Here is a 13,381-nt window from a genome sequence, read left to right as displayed (position 1 = left end):
GACTCAAGGCTCAGCTCACTACAATAGACAAAACAATAAATGATCTAAACAAGTGCATGACTGGCTTAGAAGCCCATTATCAAACCCTCATGCCTCTACGTGACAACCTGGATGCAATACGAACGGCACCAACTGAAACAACTCGGCTCGTCTCCATATTGGAAACTCGCACGGATGGCGCTGAAAACCGATTGCGCTGTAATAATCTCATCTTCTATGGAATTTCCAACCCTGCTGCTAATGAAACCTTTGCCGAATCTGAAAAACTAGTGTTGAAAATATGCAGTAATCATCTACAAACAAACACTGAACCCATGGAAATAGAACGGGCCCATCGCTTGGGGCGAAACTCAGAATCCAGTAACCTAACCGGCCAGTAATTGTGAAATTTGCTAATTGGAAGATGAAAGAAGCCATTCTGTCGCAAGGCCGAAAGCTGGAAGGCATAGAATACAGCATTGGCGAGGATTTCTCTCGCTGAGTTCAGAAGACATGAAAGCACTTACTTACTTGGCGGCAACGCCAAGATGAGCGTCACCAACCCGTTCGCATTTTTCGCACAGGTTTTTCTTGGATTGCTGCTGTTACCAGAGGCGCCGCCATCGGCATATCAAGCATCAGTGACCATTCTTCGGACTACTGGAGGCGATGAAGGGATCCCAGCGTTTCGACCCGCCACTTTTCACCAGCGCGACTATCGTATCTCGTATGGCACCACGCGGCTATCAACGGAAACCACAAACGCATCGACACGGACATCGGGACCATCCAGTATAAAATGCGGCTTCGCCGGATCCTTCGGCAGTGGGCGCGGCGGCAACGCCAAGATGAGCGTCACCAACCCGTTCGCATTTTTCGCACAGGTTTTTCTTGGATTGCTGCTGTTACCAGAGGCGCCGCCATCGGCATATCAAGCATCAGTGACCATTCTTCGGACTACTGGAGGCGATGAAGGGATCCCAGCGTTTCGACCCGCCACTTTTCACCAGCGCGACTATCGTATCTCGTATGGCACCACGCGGCTATCAACGGAAACCACAAACGCATCGACACGGACATCGGGACCATCCAGTATACAATGCGGCTTCGCCGGATCCTTCGGCAGTGGGCGCGGCGGCAACGCCAAGATGAGCGTCACCAACCCGTTCGCATTTTTCGCACAGGTGAGCAAACGTTACGGGAAATCATTTAGAAGTAACAACGTCTGCTTACTGTTGCTGCCGTGCCCACAGCCGCTTTGTGAATTGCTCTTGAATGTGATTGTGTCGCTCCGATATCAGCTTTTGCTTGGCGGTGATATCGAAGAAAATCCCGGCCCTATTGACCAAACGATTTCTGAACAGCTGAAGATAATTGCTGAAGACATTCAGGAAATTAAGAAAGGTAAAGCTGTAACCAACCAGAAGCTTATTGCAATAGAAAAGAAGCTTGAAAAAATTAGTGGGCTTGAAACGCAACTCACGGAGTGCGCCAGGAAAGTTACGGAATTAGAACGTAACCTTGCTACCATGACCAGCAAGCTCGATGAGCTTGAGAACAGAAGCCGTCGCTCTAATCTAATTATTTACGGTGTTAAGGAGCAGGAGGATGAAACTACAGACACTTTGCATGAAACTGTCACGAAAACGGTCTTTGAGGATGTACTTGGAATTACAAAGACAGACATTGAAAGAATTCATCGTCTGGGCAGACCAAGTAAAGACAACGAAACTAGACCTAGGCCTATAATCTTGAAGTTTCTTGACTACCGAGACAAACTTAGCATTCTTAAACAATGTTCTAAACTAAAAGATTCCGGTTTCTCCATTGGAGAAGATTTTTCGCTTGCTGTCAGGAATGTTAGGAAAAAATTATGGGACCGCACTAAAGAACACCGTGATAGAAAAGAAAAGGTATCTCTGGTATATGACAAAGTGAAAATAAATGGTCAGCTCTTCATGTGGGATAGTGAGAGCAGTGACATTTTTCCAGTTAAGGCAAGAAACGAAGATCAAAACAACACTGGAAAGCGAATCACCAGGAGCAAACGTCAATAACTGTACTCAACTTAAATGCACGCAGTATTACAAATAAAACACATGAACTTGAAGCTATTGTGCTGGCCTTTAAACCCGATATTGTCGCAGTTACAGAGACATGGTTACACAAAAACATTTCAGACCGTGAAATTGTGCCGCCGGGCTACACAATTGTAAGAAAAGACAGAGAATCAAAAGGAGGGGGCGTCGCTCTGCTTATTAAAGGTGACATAAAATATTCAGTCATGCCGGACGTTCCAACAGTTGAAGCAGTTTGGTGTAAGATTTATCTGACAAATGGTATCGCACACGTTGGCGCTGTTTATCGGCCACCAAACGCAGAAAACTCGTACCTAGATCCCTTGTTTGATTACATGTTAAAGCATATGTCTGGCAGCAGGATACTAATGGCAGGAGATTTTAACTTTCCAGAAATTGACTGGAGCTCTCTGGGTTCAGGAACTGTGGCAAGCTCCATAATGCTTGATTTTTTATTCACATTTAATCTAAGTCAGCTTGTTTCCACGCCCACTCGCATCCAGGGGGCGTCCAGAACAATTCTCGACCTAATATTTGTTACAGATCACTTCCTCCGCGGTACAATTAACATTCATACACATGAAGGCCCTTCTGACCATGAACTGGTGGTGTGCACCTTGCCCTTACCGAATGTCATCCGCTCTCATCGTCCATTTAAAAGTGTACACGTATTTAATAGAGCAGATGACGCAGCCATACTTACATACCTTGCTCACGAATTTCCAGACTTCTATGATCTCTGCACCAACGAACAAATCAGCATAGACGAGACCTGGCTTCAATTCAAAGCTCATATTGGGCATTGCATTGACCGTTTTGTACCCTCAACAAAAAAGGTCATCCGTAAGCAAAATCCTTGGATCATGCGTGAAATAATACATACGAAGCGCAAAATAAAAAGGCTACGCAAATCTAACAAGTTACGAGCTGTCCCAGACTACCAATTGCGGATCCAGGAATTAACAAAGTAACTTAAGAGTAAAATTAAATGCTCGAAAGAACGTTTCTGCAGTAGTACTTTAAACAATTTTATCAAAACAGCCCCGTATAAGTTTTGGCATTATATAAATCAACGTACAAACCCTCATCCGCCGGTATCTCCCCAGGAAGGCAGAGAAAAGGCAAATTCATTCAACCGGTACTTTCAGTCAATTTTTACGCCAGACGACAACCAGCTTCCTGAATGCAGGCCCAGCACTACCGCCCACGTCAAACTGCCAGGCGTTCCTATTATATCTGAGAGCGGACCGTTATCGCTTTTGCTGAGTCTAGACGAGAAGAAAAGCAACGGACCGGACGGAATCCCAAATGCTTTTCTAAGACGGTATGCGGAACCAGTCAGTAAGTTTCTTTCTCTTATTTACTCAAAATCACTCCGGGAAGGCCGTTTACCATCAGAATGGAAAATAGCTAAAGTAGTCCCCGTGCACAAGTCAGGCAACTCATCTTCACCGACTAATTATCGCCCCATTTCACTGACCTGCACATGCTGTAAATTACTGGAGCATATAATACTTAGATACATGACCCAGTTTGTAGAAGAGCACAATCTACTTAATCCAAACCAAAATGGGTTTAGATCCGGCCTATCAACCGTTACCCAGCTAATTGAAACCCTCCATGACTTCGCATTAGGCATAAACGACCAGTCACAAATTGATGCTATTTTTTTAGATTTATCACAAGCCTTTGATCGGGTGTCCCACATGAAATTGTTATTTAAACTAGAGAACTTATTTGGAGACGGCCCGGTTCTTCGCTGGATTAGTGACTATCTTGCAGATCGCTACCAGTTTGTGCAGCTTGGTTAATGCGTTTCAGACACGGTTCCTGTTCTATCCGGCGTCCCACAGGGCTCAGTACTTGCTCCGCTTTTGTTCCTACTCTACATTAACGACGTAATCAGGGATATAAATGTCAAAGTTCGCCTATTCGCAGATGATTGCGTGATCTATCAAGAGATAAAAAATTCCAATGACCAAGTAAACCTTAACAACGCCCTGAATCATGTCGCGCAATGGTGCAATAAATGGCAGATGATTATGAATCCAGACAAAACAGTTTCCATGACAATTAGCAAGAAAAAGGCACCATTAAAATTTGAATACCGCCTCAACAACGTCCCACTACGTAAAGTGCAGAAGTATCGGTACTTGGGCGTATCGATAACATCAGATCTTAACTGGTCAACGCACGTTCGAAACGTCACAAAAAAAGCTACGAACAAACTATTCTTTCTCAAACGTATGCTGCGTCATTCTGCTCCTTGCACTAAGCAACTCGCATATGTCACCCTCATTCGTCCAGTTCTTGAATATGCCAACATAGCTTGGTTTCCGTACGTGAAAAACGATGTGACAATATTAGAAAGCGTGCAGCGCAAGGCTGTTCGTTTCATATTCAACAGATACCGCCGCACCGATTCCCCAACTGAACTACTGCATCTCGCAGGCCTTCCGACGCTGACTAACCGAGCCAAGGTACACCGCTTGAAGTTCCTATTTGAACTGCTTAACAATTCCTTTAAGATTGATCCCTTAGCCTTTGTTAGTATCAACCGTTCTAGAAACACACGCCACAAACACGCTCTCACAATTAAGGAATTTTCGTGTAAAAACAACGCCTTTTTCTACTCCTTTTTTCCTCTCGCAGTGCGCGAGTGGAACAAACTTGATCCAGTAATTGCACAACAAAGCTCGCCTGAAAACTTTACCCAGCTTGTGGAAGAAGCACTATTGTGGCCAAACGCAGAGTAAAACTATTGTATGGTATCTGTGTTATTATCACATTGATCATTCTGCTTTCATTTTTTGTGCTGCATTACTTGCATGTATTTTATGATCCTAATTTTACAAATTGTGTACTTACCATTGTTATTTATGTATTTTGAAACACAGTAAGTTTTCTGTGTTGCCTCTTGACTTCCTTGTACATATCCCTTGACACGTCCTGTATTAATGTAACCAGTCGATTGTGCCGCTCTCTCTGGTATAATTCTTTGTTAATAGTACTGTAAAATTGTTTTTCTATACCCACCCCTGTTACAATCCCTCTGGGGATTGACAGTATATTTTAAATAAATAAAAAAATAAATAAATATGCTTTACTTTACAAGGCCCTTTTCATGGGCCAAAAACGATACATCTTTGACGAAGCATCAAATTCCGTAAAAGAAATCGCGCAGCAAACATCCCATCATCCGCAAAGCAAGCATCAACCACGGCCTTTAACAAGATATGACCTTTCGTTTTCTGTAACCTTCACTAATGCACGCAGTTTTCTTCCAAAGCGCGATCACGTATCTAATATCATATCACCAGGTTTCATGCTCTTTTGTGAACATTAAATCAAAGCTCAAAATTCGGTGGGCCATGTCGTGCACCACCAGTAACAGTACTACTAGGCGTCTGTTACAGGCCCCCACATGCAACTCCAGAATTCTGTGAAGAGCTTAATAACAATCTCGTACAACTTACAAGAACCCACCCAAATGCTGCTATTCTTCTTTTCGGGGATTCTAACTTTCCTAACATAGACTGGTGTAACTTGTCGTCTTCTTCAATAGCAGTCCCAGCAGAGATGAGAAATTTCATTGACATCTGCTTGAACTTTAATTTAAACCAGTTAATCTTAGAACCAACGCGCGTCACACCGGAATCTGCAAACACTTTAGATCTAATCCTGTCCAGTAACCCTGATACTCTGACATCAATTACACAGCTTCGAAGAATCAGTGACCACAATGTCATTCACGCTACCTCCTCTTTTGGACTAGCAACAAATAGAACACACACAAAAACTATAAAGCACTACGATAAAGGCAACTATGACGCAATAAACCATCAGCTTAGCAACTTTTTTCAAGAGCTGTTGTCGGGCTAGTTGGTGATCGTGTACAGAAGCCATGTTATATTGCACTAAAACCACAACACAAAAGAAAAGAACACATAGCACAGGACGAGCGCAAACTATCAAACTATCCAGGATAGTTTGGCCACAACCTTCTATGATCAAACCAATTAACCATCGGCCCTCAGTCCCCAGCGGCTGCGGTCAGACCTGGGACACAGCGGAGGGTGCTAAGAATCTCTGGCTCCGGACAGGCCACCATTGAAATCTGAACCTGCCAAAGTTCAAGTCTAGAACTTTATCTAGTGAGGCTAGCCTAGCAGTGCTGTTCAAGGAACTAGCGGGCATTAAATGGAATGTCATAGGGCTCAGTGAAGTTAGGAGGACAGGTGAGGCGTATGCAGTATTAAAGGACGGGCACATACTGTGCTATCACAGATTAGTGGATAGACGAGAACTAGGTGTGGGATTCCTCATTAATCAGGATATAGCTGGGTTGTACAGGAGTTCTGTAGTGTTAACGAGAGGGTGGCAGCTATCGTAATTAGGTGCAATAGGAGGTACAAGCTTAAGGTGGTGCAGGCCTACACGCCTACATCCAGCCATGATGACCCGACTGCTGAAAGTTTCTATGAAGACGTGAAATCGACAATGAACAAAGTAAAATCACAGTACACTGTACGGATGGGCAACTCCAATGCGCAGGTGGGAAAGAAGCAGGCTGGCGACCAGGCAGTAGGCGACTTGTCGAGTTTTTTTGGTCTTTTTCAAATTTTTGCGGCCGAAAGTTGGGGGTGCGGGCTATACAGGAGAGCAGCTTATACACGAGTATATATGGTAACTCAGTGTGTGTCGGGCTAGTAGTGAGTTAGCAACACGCTATAGTAAGGGCCCTTCATATTCAGGTTTTATTTTTCCAGAATGTGGAGGGTAAAAATCGGGCGAAATTTTTCAAGCTCAAATTCAAGTAAATATAGGGTTTTTCAGAAAAAAAATTCCATAGTTAGGGTTTTTTCGGGGCATTTTTCACCACACTCCAAGACAGTTTACTACAACAGCCAACTAGCCGCCATTACAACATTGCTTACTAAAACAGTTTTGTTTTTCTGCGAGACATAAGATGCCCTACCTTTTTGCGCATTATTTCATAACATGAAAATTGCGGGTTCCACTAAAATATTGTTGCTAATTAAGATTTTCTTTCCTAATCTATTACAAATGTTTCTTTGCACATGCTACCAATCTCCTATCTATACTCCATCCCATAACTAACTTGCACCACTACCAAAGGCAGCCACCTCCTCAGCAAATGAGGAGAGCGCATCAGACGTGTTCCTCCGCGCCTAGCCGCCTGCATGTCATCTGCTCACGGAGTACCCAGATCTGGTTAGAAAATGAGTATAAATCGACACCGTCTATGTACCCTCTCTATGGAGGCTTATGTACATTAAACGCAAGCTACTGCATGACGCTACGCCATTTTTCCCATTTGTACTTTTAGTTCAGCGCATACAGCTTTGGTTTTCTGCATGTTAATTTTTGGACCCAGCATTCTGCTCTGCCTGTCTAACTCATTGATCATGATTTGCAGTTCATCTCCTGAGTGACTCAGCAAGGCAATGTCATCAGCGAATCACAGATTATTTAGGTATTCTCCATTACCTCTTATCCTTAACTGTTCTCAACCCAGGCTGAGAACCTACTACTACAACCACAACGCCACGGAGGACAGAGTATTTGCTGCCTTCAGGAGTGCACATCTGAAGTGTGACACTCACGGTAGAAGTAAAGCAAGTGACACATGTGCGAAAACTTGGCCGGTGCGCTGCACCAGTCACCTCTAAGGTGCCTTGATGCGTGCGCCCCTCTCCGCCACTCCGTGGAGGGTGGCGACAACCGTGCCGTCTGCTACAGCGTCTGACATATTTGTGCCCACTCTTTTCATCGCGCTTCGGAAGCGCGCACTGGGGCCGAACGCGCTTCCTTGAAAGTGAGCTGCTTTGCTCACAGCGTGACACGTATCATATATAAATAGAAGGCGGATGACACAAATGATAAAACGTCATACTTTTGGCGAAGTCAAGGACCTCTGCGGCTGCCTATTATAAGGCAGTTATTCTTCGGGAGAACACGCACACACAAAAACGATGCTAAAGTGCGGTATTTGGAACGCATTTGAGGCATCCAATATGATACCATATTTTGCGAAACCTGTTTATGTAAACTCGGCCATTTTATCGAGCCTTAAGGGGACCCAGAGAAGGGGTTTCAATAAAGGTGCGTTATGTCTGGGATGTTAAAAGACAATGGTTCATAATTATCCCCCAGCAAGAATTATTTTAATGCGTTTTGTGGAAGCTGAGTTATGTGCAGACAAAATTTGAACTTCTGCGTCTTCGCGCCTTTCCCTCTCCTCTCGCACGCCAAAACGGCGGCGCTCCTCTGCCGGCCCCACTCACTGGGCCCCTTCCCTACCTCCGCCGGCTGCGGCGCGCGCGGAGTGGACGTGGCCTTGGTAGCACGTGACATGTGAAAGAATTTGGTGCTGCGAACCAATGACGTCATCTGCAAGCCATGACGTCGTCTGCCAGGTTTTCGTGCGAAAGCCCGGCACTGGGCGTCGCCGTGAGGTGCAAAAGCGGGTTTTTAAAAATGTATTGTAAATTTCACGCTCAATTTTGAGGTCTCGTACGCGGCATGGACGCTCGGTGGCCTGTACTCTACATAGTGCAAGCATTTTAAAGCCAAGCTCAAACACCCCTTTCTGTGGCCCTTTAAAAATAATATTTGTGGCTATAAGAAATGAAAGACAGTAACTGTCGCTCTCCTTTAGGAGGACACTTCAACCGCGCTGTGGACAAAGCAGTAGAGTAGGGAGAGAGAGAAGTGCCGTAGTGAAGGGCTTCGGAATAATTTCGATCACCTGAGGATATTTAACGTTCGCTGACATCACACAGCACACAGCCCCATTTTGCCTCCATCAAAACATTGCCGCCGTATTCGGGTTCGAACCCGGGTAATCCGGTAGCAAGGAAACAGCATTTCACAATTGGCAGCGAGGTGCTGGAAGTGGTAGGGGAATACATCTACTTAGGGCAGGTAGTGACAGCTGACCCGGATCATGAGACGAAAATAACTAGAAGGATAAGAATGGGGTGGAGTGCATATGGCAGATTCTCTCAGATCATGAGTGGCAGTTTACCAATGTCCCTCAAGAGAAAAGTGTACAACAGCTGTATGTTACCAGTACTCACCTACGGGGCAGAAATGTGGAGGATAGCGAAAAGGGTTCAGCTCAAGTTAAGAGACCGGAAGCAGGCAGAGTGGGTGAGGGAACAAACGCTGGTGAGCCCCAATGGTGAGACTAAATGAAATCGACTTCATACCATGCAATCAACCTGGAATTGTTCTGGATGTGGCCGTCCTAGGAAAGGTGCGCTGCAGCAACCGCAGAATGGTAAGTTCTCGCATTAGGTTCGACAGGGAACAGAAGCAGCTAGTGAAAAGAAAGTAAAAGGGAAAGCGCAGGAATTCAGGATATTCGGCTTTAAATGAGGACAGCGATCTTGATGCTGATAAAATGAACGATAATCTGATAGCTATCATCAAGGAGTGCGCAGTAGATGTAGGCGAAAGGACAGTTCAACAGGATACCGGCAAGCTACCCCAGGGCACGAAAGATCTGATTAAGAGACGCCAAAGCATGAGGGCGTCTAGCCCTATGGACAGAACAGAACTGACAGAGCTATCCAAGTTAATAAACTAACGCAAGGTAGCCGACATAAGGAAGTTTAATATAGAGAGAATCGAGCATGCTTTAAAGAATGAAGGTAGCCTAAAAGCGGTGAAGAGTAAACTAGGCATACGTAAAAACCAGATATATGCATTAAGAGACAAGGAGGGCAATGTCATTAGCAATATGGATAAGATAGTTAAAGTAGCCGAAGAGTTCTACACAGACCTGAACAGTATCCAATGTAATCAATGTTAATGAAAGAAACAGTAGTGCACAGCAATGCGTCATCCCACCAGTAACGAAAGAGGAAGTAAAGAAAGCCTTAGGAGCAATGGAAAGGGGAAAAGCAGCTGGTGAAGATCAGGTGACACCAGATCTGTTGAAAGATGGAAGGGAGATCGTGCTAGAAAAACTAGCCACCCTGTATACGCAATGCCTTATGACCTCGACCGTACCAGAAGCTTTGAAGAACGCAAATATAATCTTAATTCATAAGAAAGGACACGCCAAAGACGAAAAATTACAGACCGATCAGCTTACTGTCTGTTGCCTACAAGGTATTTACTAAGGTGATCGCTAATAGAGTCAGGGAAACCTTAGACTTTAATCAACCAAATGATCAGGCAGGCTTTAGTTAAGGATATTCCACAATAGATCATATTCACACTATCAATCAGGTGATAGAGAAATGCACAGGATATAACCAACCTCTATATATAGGCTTCATTGATTACGAGAAAGCATTCGATTCAGTGGAATCCTCAGCTGTCATACAGGCATTGCGTAATCACGATGTAGAAGAGCCTTATGTCAAAATTCTGGAAGATATATATAGCAACTGCACATCTACCATGGTCCTCCATAAAGTCAGCAATAGAATTTCAATAAGGAAGGGCGTTAGGCAAGGAGACACGATCTTGCCAATGCTATTCATCGCCTGTTTACAGGAGGTATTCCGAGGCCTGAATAAGGAACAATTGGGAATAAGAGTAGATGGAGAATATCTAAATAAGCTGCGATTCGCTGATGACATTGCCTTGCCGAGTCACTCAGGAGGTGTGCTATTCATCGCCTGTTTACAGGAGGTATTCCGAGGCCTGAATTGGGAACAATTGGGAATAAGAGTAGATGGAGAATATCTAAATAAGCTGCGATTCGCTGATGACATTGCCTTGCCGAGTCACTCAGGAGGTGTGCTATTCATCGCCTGTTTACAGGAGGTATTCCGAGGCCTGAATTGGGAACAATTGGGAATAAGAGTAGATGGAGAATATCTAAATAAGCTGCGATTCGCTGATGACATTGCCTTGCCGAGTCACTCAGGAGGTGAACAGCAACTCATGATCAATGAGTTAGACAGGCAGAGCAGATCGATGGGTGTAAACGTTAACATGCAGAAAGCCGAAGTAATGTTCAACAGACTAGCAAGGAAAGAGCAGTTCACAATTGGCAGCGAGGGGCTGGAAGTGGCAAAAAAATACTTTACTTAGGGCAGGTTGCAACAGCTGATCCGGATCATGATGAGAGGGAAGTAACTAGAAGGATAAGAATAGGATGGAGCGCACACGGCAGGTTCTCTGAGATCATGAATGGCAGTTTAGCAATATCCCTCAAGAGAAAAGTGTACAACAGCTGTATCTTACCGGTACTGACCTACGGGGTAGAAACATGGAGGCTAACGAAAAGGGTTCAGCTTATGTTCAGGACAACGCAGCGAGCCATGAAAAGAAAAATGATAGGTGTAAATTTAAGAGACCGGAAGTGGGCACAGTGGGTGAGGGAACAAACGCGGGTAGCAGGGGGCGGCAGAAGGTTAGGTGGGCGGATGAGATTAAGAAGTTTACAGACATAGGGTCGGCGCAGCTGGCAAAGGACAGGGTTAATTGGAGAGACATTAGTATTCGAGCGCCTTAACCACTGAGCCACTGCAGCGGGACGGCATTGAACACCCTTTTCTTAACCTGCCAAAAAAAGTTTGCTGAAAGCGCAGCTGTTCAAACGTCAGAATTAAACGAACAATTCCAGTCTATTGAGTTTACTTTGGCAAAAAGTTCGCGTCACGTTAACTGAATATTTATTTTTCCATTGCAGCAAACCACTTATTTGGAAATCACTTAATGCTCAAAAAGTATAGTGTAATGATAAAAAAGCTTTGCAACACCACTCCATCAATTTATTACAATATGAGAAAAATATACAAACGCTCTAAAAAAAGGTTATATAAAGCACACACAAGCTTTATACACACTATGAAAACTGTGGTGTCACTGCAAGTTAACTCCAGCACACGTTTTGCTTCAACAGTTGTTACTGCTACTACTGATCAAGGATCCTCAAAAATAAAATATTTTTCACATTTCTCTATCCCGACGTTTATGATTTACATCAAAAACCATCTTAAGCTCATTTTTATGACCGTGGCCAGCGGGATCCAGGATGGTTGGCCGGCCAGCTGGCTCAGTCTACTTCATGTTTGCACCAGAAAAGACAAAACAGCCATGCTAACAGAAAGGCTGCCTGCTATATTCGAGCAACAATAGCATGCCTGCGCAAGAGTCGAGCTTTCGGCAACGACGCGCCTGCGGGAGCGCCGGGCGACGAATTGCGCTGCTTCCCGGCTGCCCTGGTTGTCGCTAAGCCTAGTTGGTTTCGCATCGATGCTGTAGATGAGGACGCTTCGGAACTAGCCAGCGCCGTAATAAAAGAACTACTCTGGTCACTTTGCCTTTACTGCGAGCCCGTCCCATAGTAAAATAAAGTTGTCTTGATTTCCACGACGCCTTCAGCAGCGGATCTAGCAGACGACAGGAAATCCACACCAAGCAGCAGCGGCAAGCGGCTGTAGGATGAAATTTGCTTGTATCGTAGTTATCACTTAAACCATCACCTCGGTATTGGCCAACGATCCTCAGAGATGATACATTTTTCACATTGATCTATCCCAGAGCTTCTTATGAATGTAAATTGAGTTCATGTTTGGTGAATGTTTTTGCTCGGCGGCCGATCTCACGAAGACCTGGTCGCTAGACTGGTTTTGTCTCCGTCGCCGGTCTCAAACTATGTCACACTGCGAAGACATCTGGTCATCGGTCGTGCTGGTGTCGCAGTCGGCCTAGTTTGAATGCTCGGTCTGCCAAAGACGAGGTCAGCCGACCGGGTTGGCCAATCTCCGGTGTCTTTGTCGGGTCGATGTCGGCAGTGTGTCGTGCTAGTGTGACAGGGCCTTTAGCAGTAATGGACCCGGATTAAGGCGCAATCATCTTGGGCGGAAGAAAAAGACACTGCAAGTGGCTCCGAAACTCCCGACAGAAAGAGGCGGCAGAGGTAAATTGAAGCCATATGGCTTACGTGTGCCCGAGGGGCTCGCGCGGCAGCACAAGCAGACGACTTTCACGGCTACCGGAAGTGTGCCCGTGATGTCATTGCTACCGTGGCTCCAGCGAATGACAGCGTGTGGTGCCTGCTGATGTCACTGAACTAAAGTGACGTTTATTTTCACGATATTAGTTCCAAAATAGGTCACTACGAAGCACCAATCGGTCCACTAATTTTAAAAAACTTGGTTCTTAAAAGTTCATAATAAATTGCCGGCTCACTACCGAAGACTCATACTTGGTGTGGATGCTTCTTCAGGGTGCAAGAAATCGTTTTATCCGAAAACGAAGGGCCCCAACTATAGTGTATCGCTAACATCAGGACATTTTACATGCAGAACTTGAGCATGTTGAGAAACGCCATT

General features: G+C 44.9%; 2 protein-coding genes across 8 annotated transcripts in view; one reads left to right on the top strand and one right to left on the bottom strand.

Moving 5' to 3' along the window:
* Positions 1–13,381, bottom strand: part of LOC144108642 (protein SERAC1-like) — a 92,943-nt gene that overhangs the window by 31,006 nt on the left and 48,556 nt on the right. The window lies entirely within an intron of this gene.
* Positions 522–2,080, top strand: LOC144108684 (uncharacterized). The gene has a single exon (XM_077641860.1). It carries the CDS (start codon positions 528–530, stop codon positions 2,034–2,036), a length of 1,509 nt encoding a protein of 502 aa, XP_077497986.1. The 5' UTR covers positions 522–527; the 3' UTR covers positions 2,037–2,080.

This window comes from Amblyomma americanum, chromosome 1 (genome assembly GCF_052857255.1).
Source record: "Amblyomma americanum isolate KBUSLIRL-KWMA chromosome 1, ASM5285725v1, whole genome shotgun sequence".
Classification (NCBI taxonomy): Eukaryota; Metazoa; Arthropoda; class Arachnida; order Ixodida; family Ixodidae; genus Amblyomma; species Amblyomma americanum.
This window is presented reverse-complemented; position numbering and strand designations above follow the sequence as displayed.

What these genes read in the sequence shown, in the direction of transcription:
- LOC144108684 (XM_077641860.1), top strand. Translation starts at nt 528, where the DNA reads ATGAGCGTCACCAACCCGTTCGCATTTTTCGCACAGGTTTTTCTTGGA.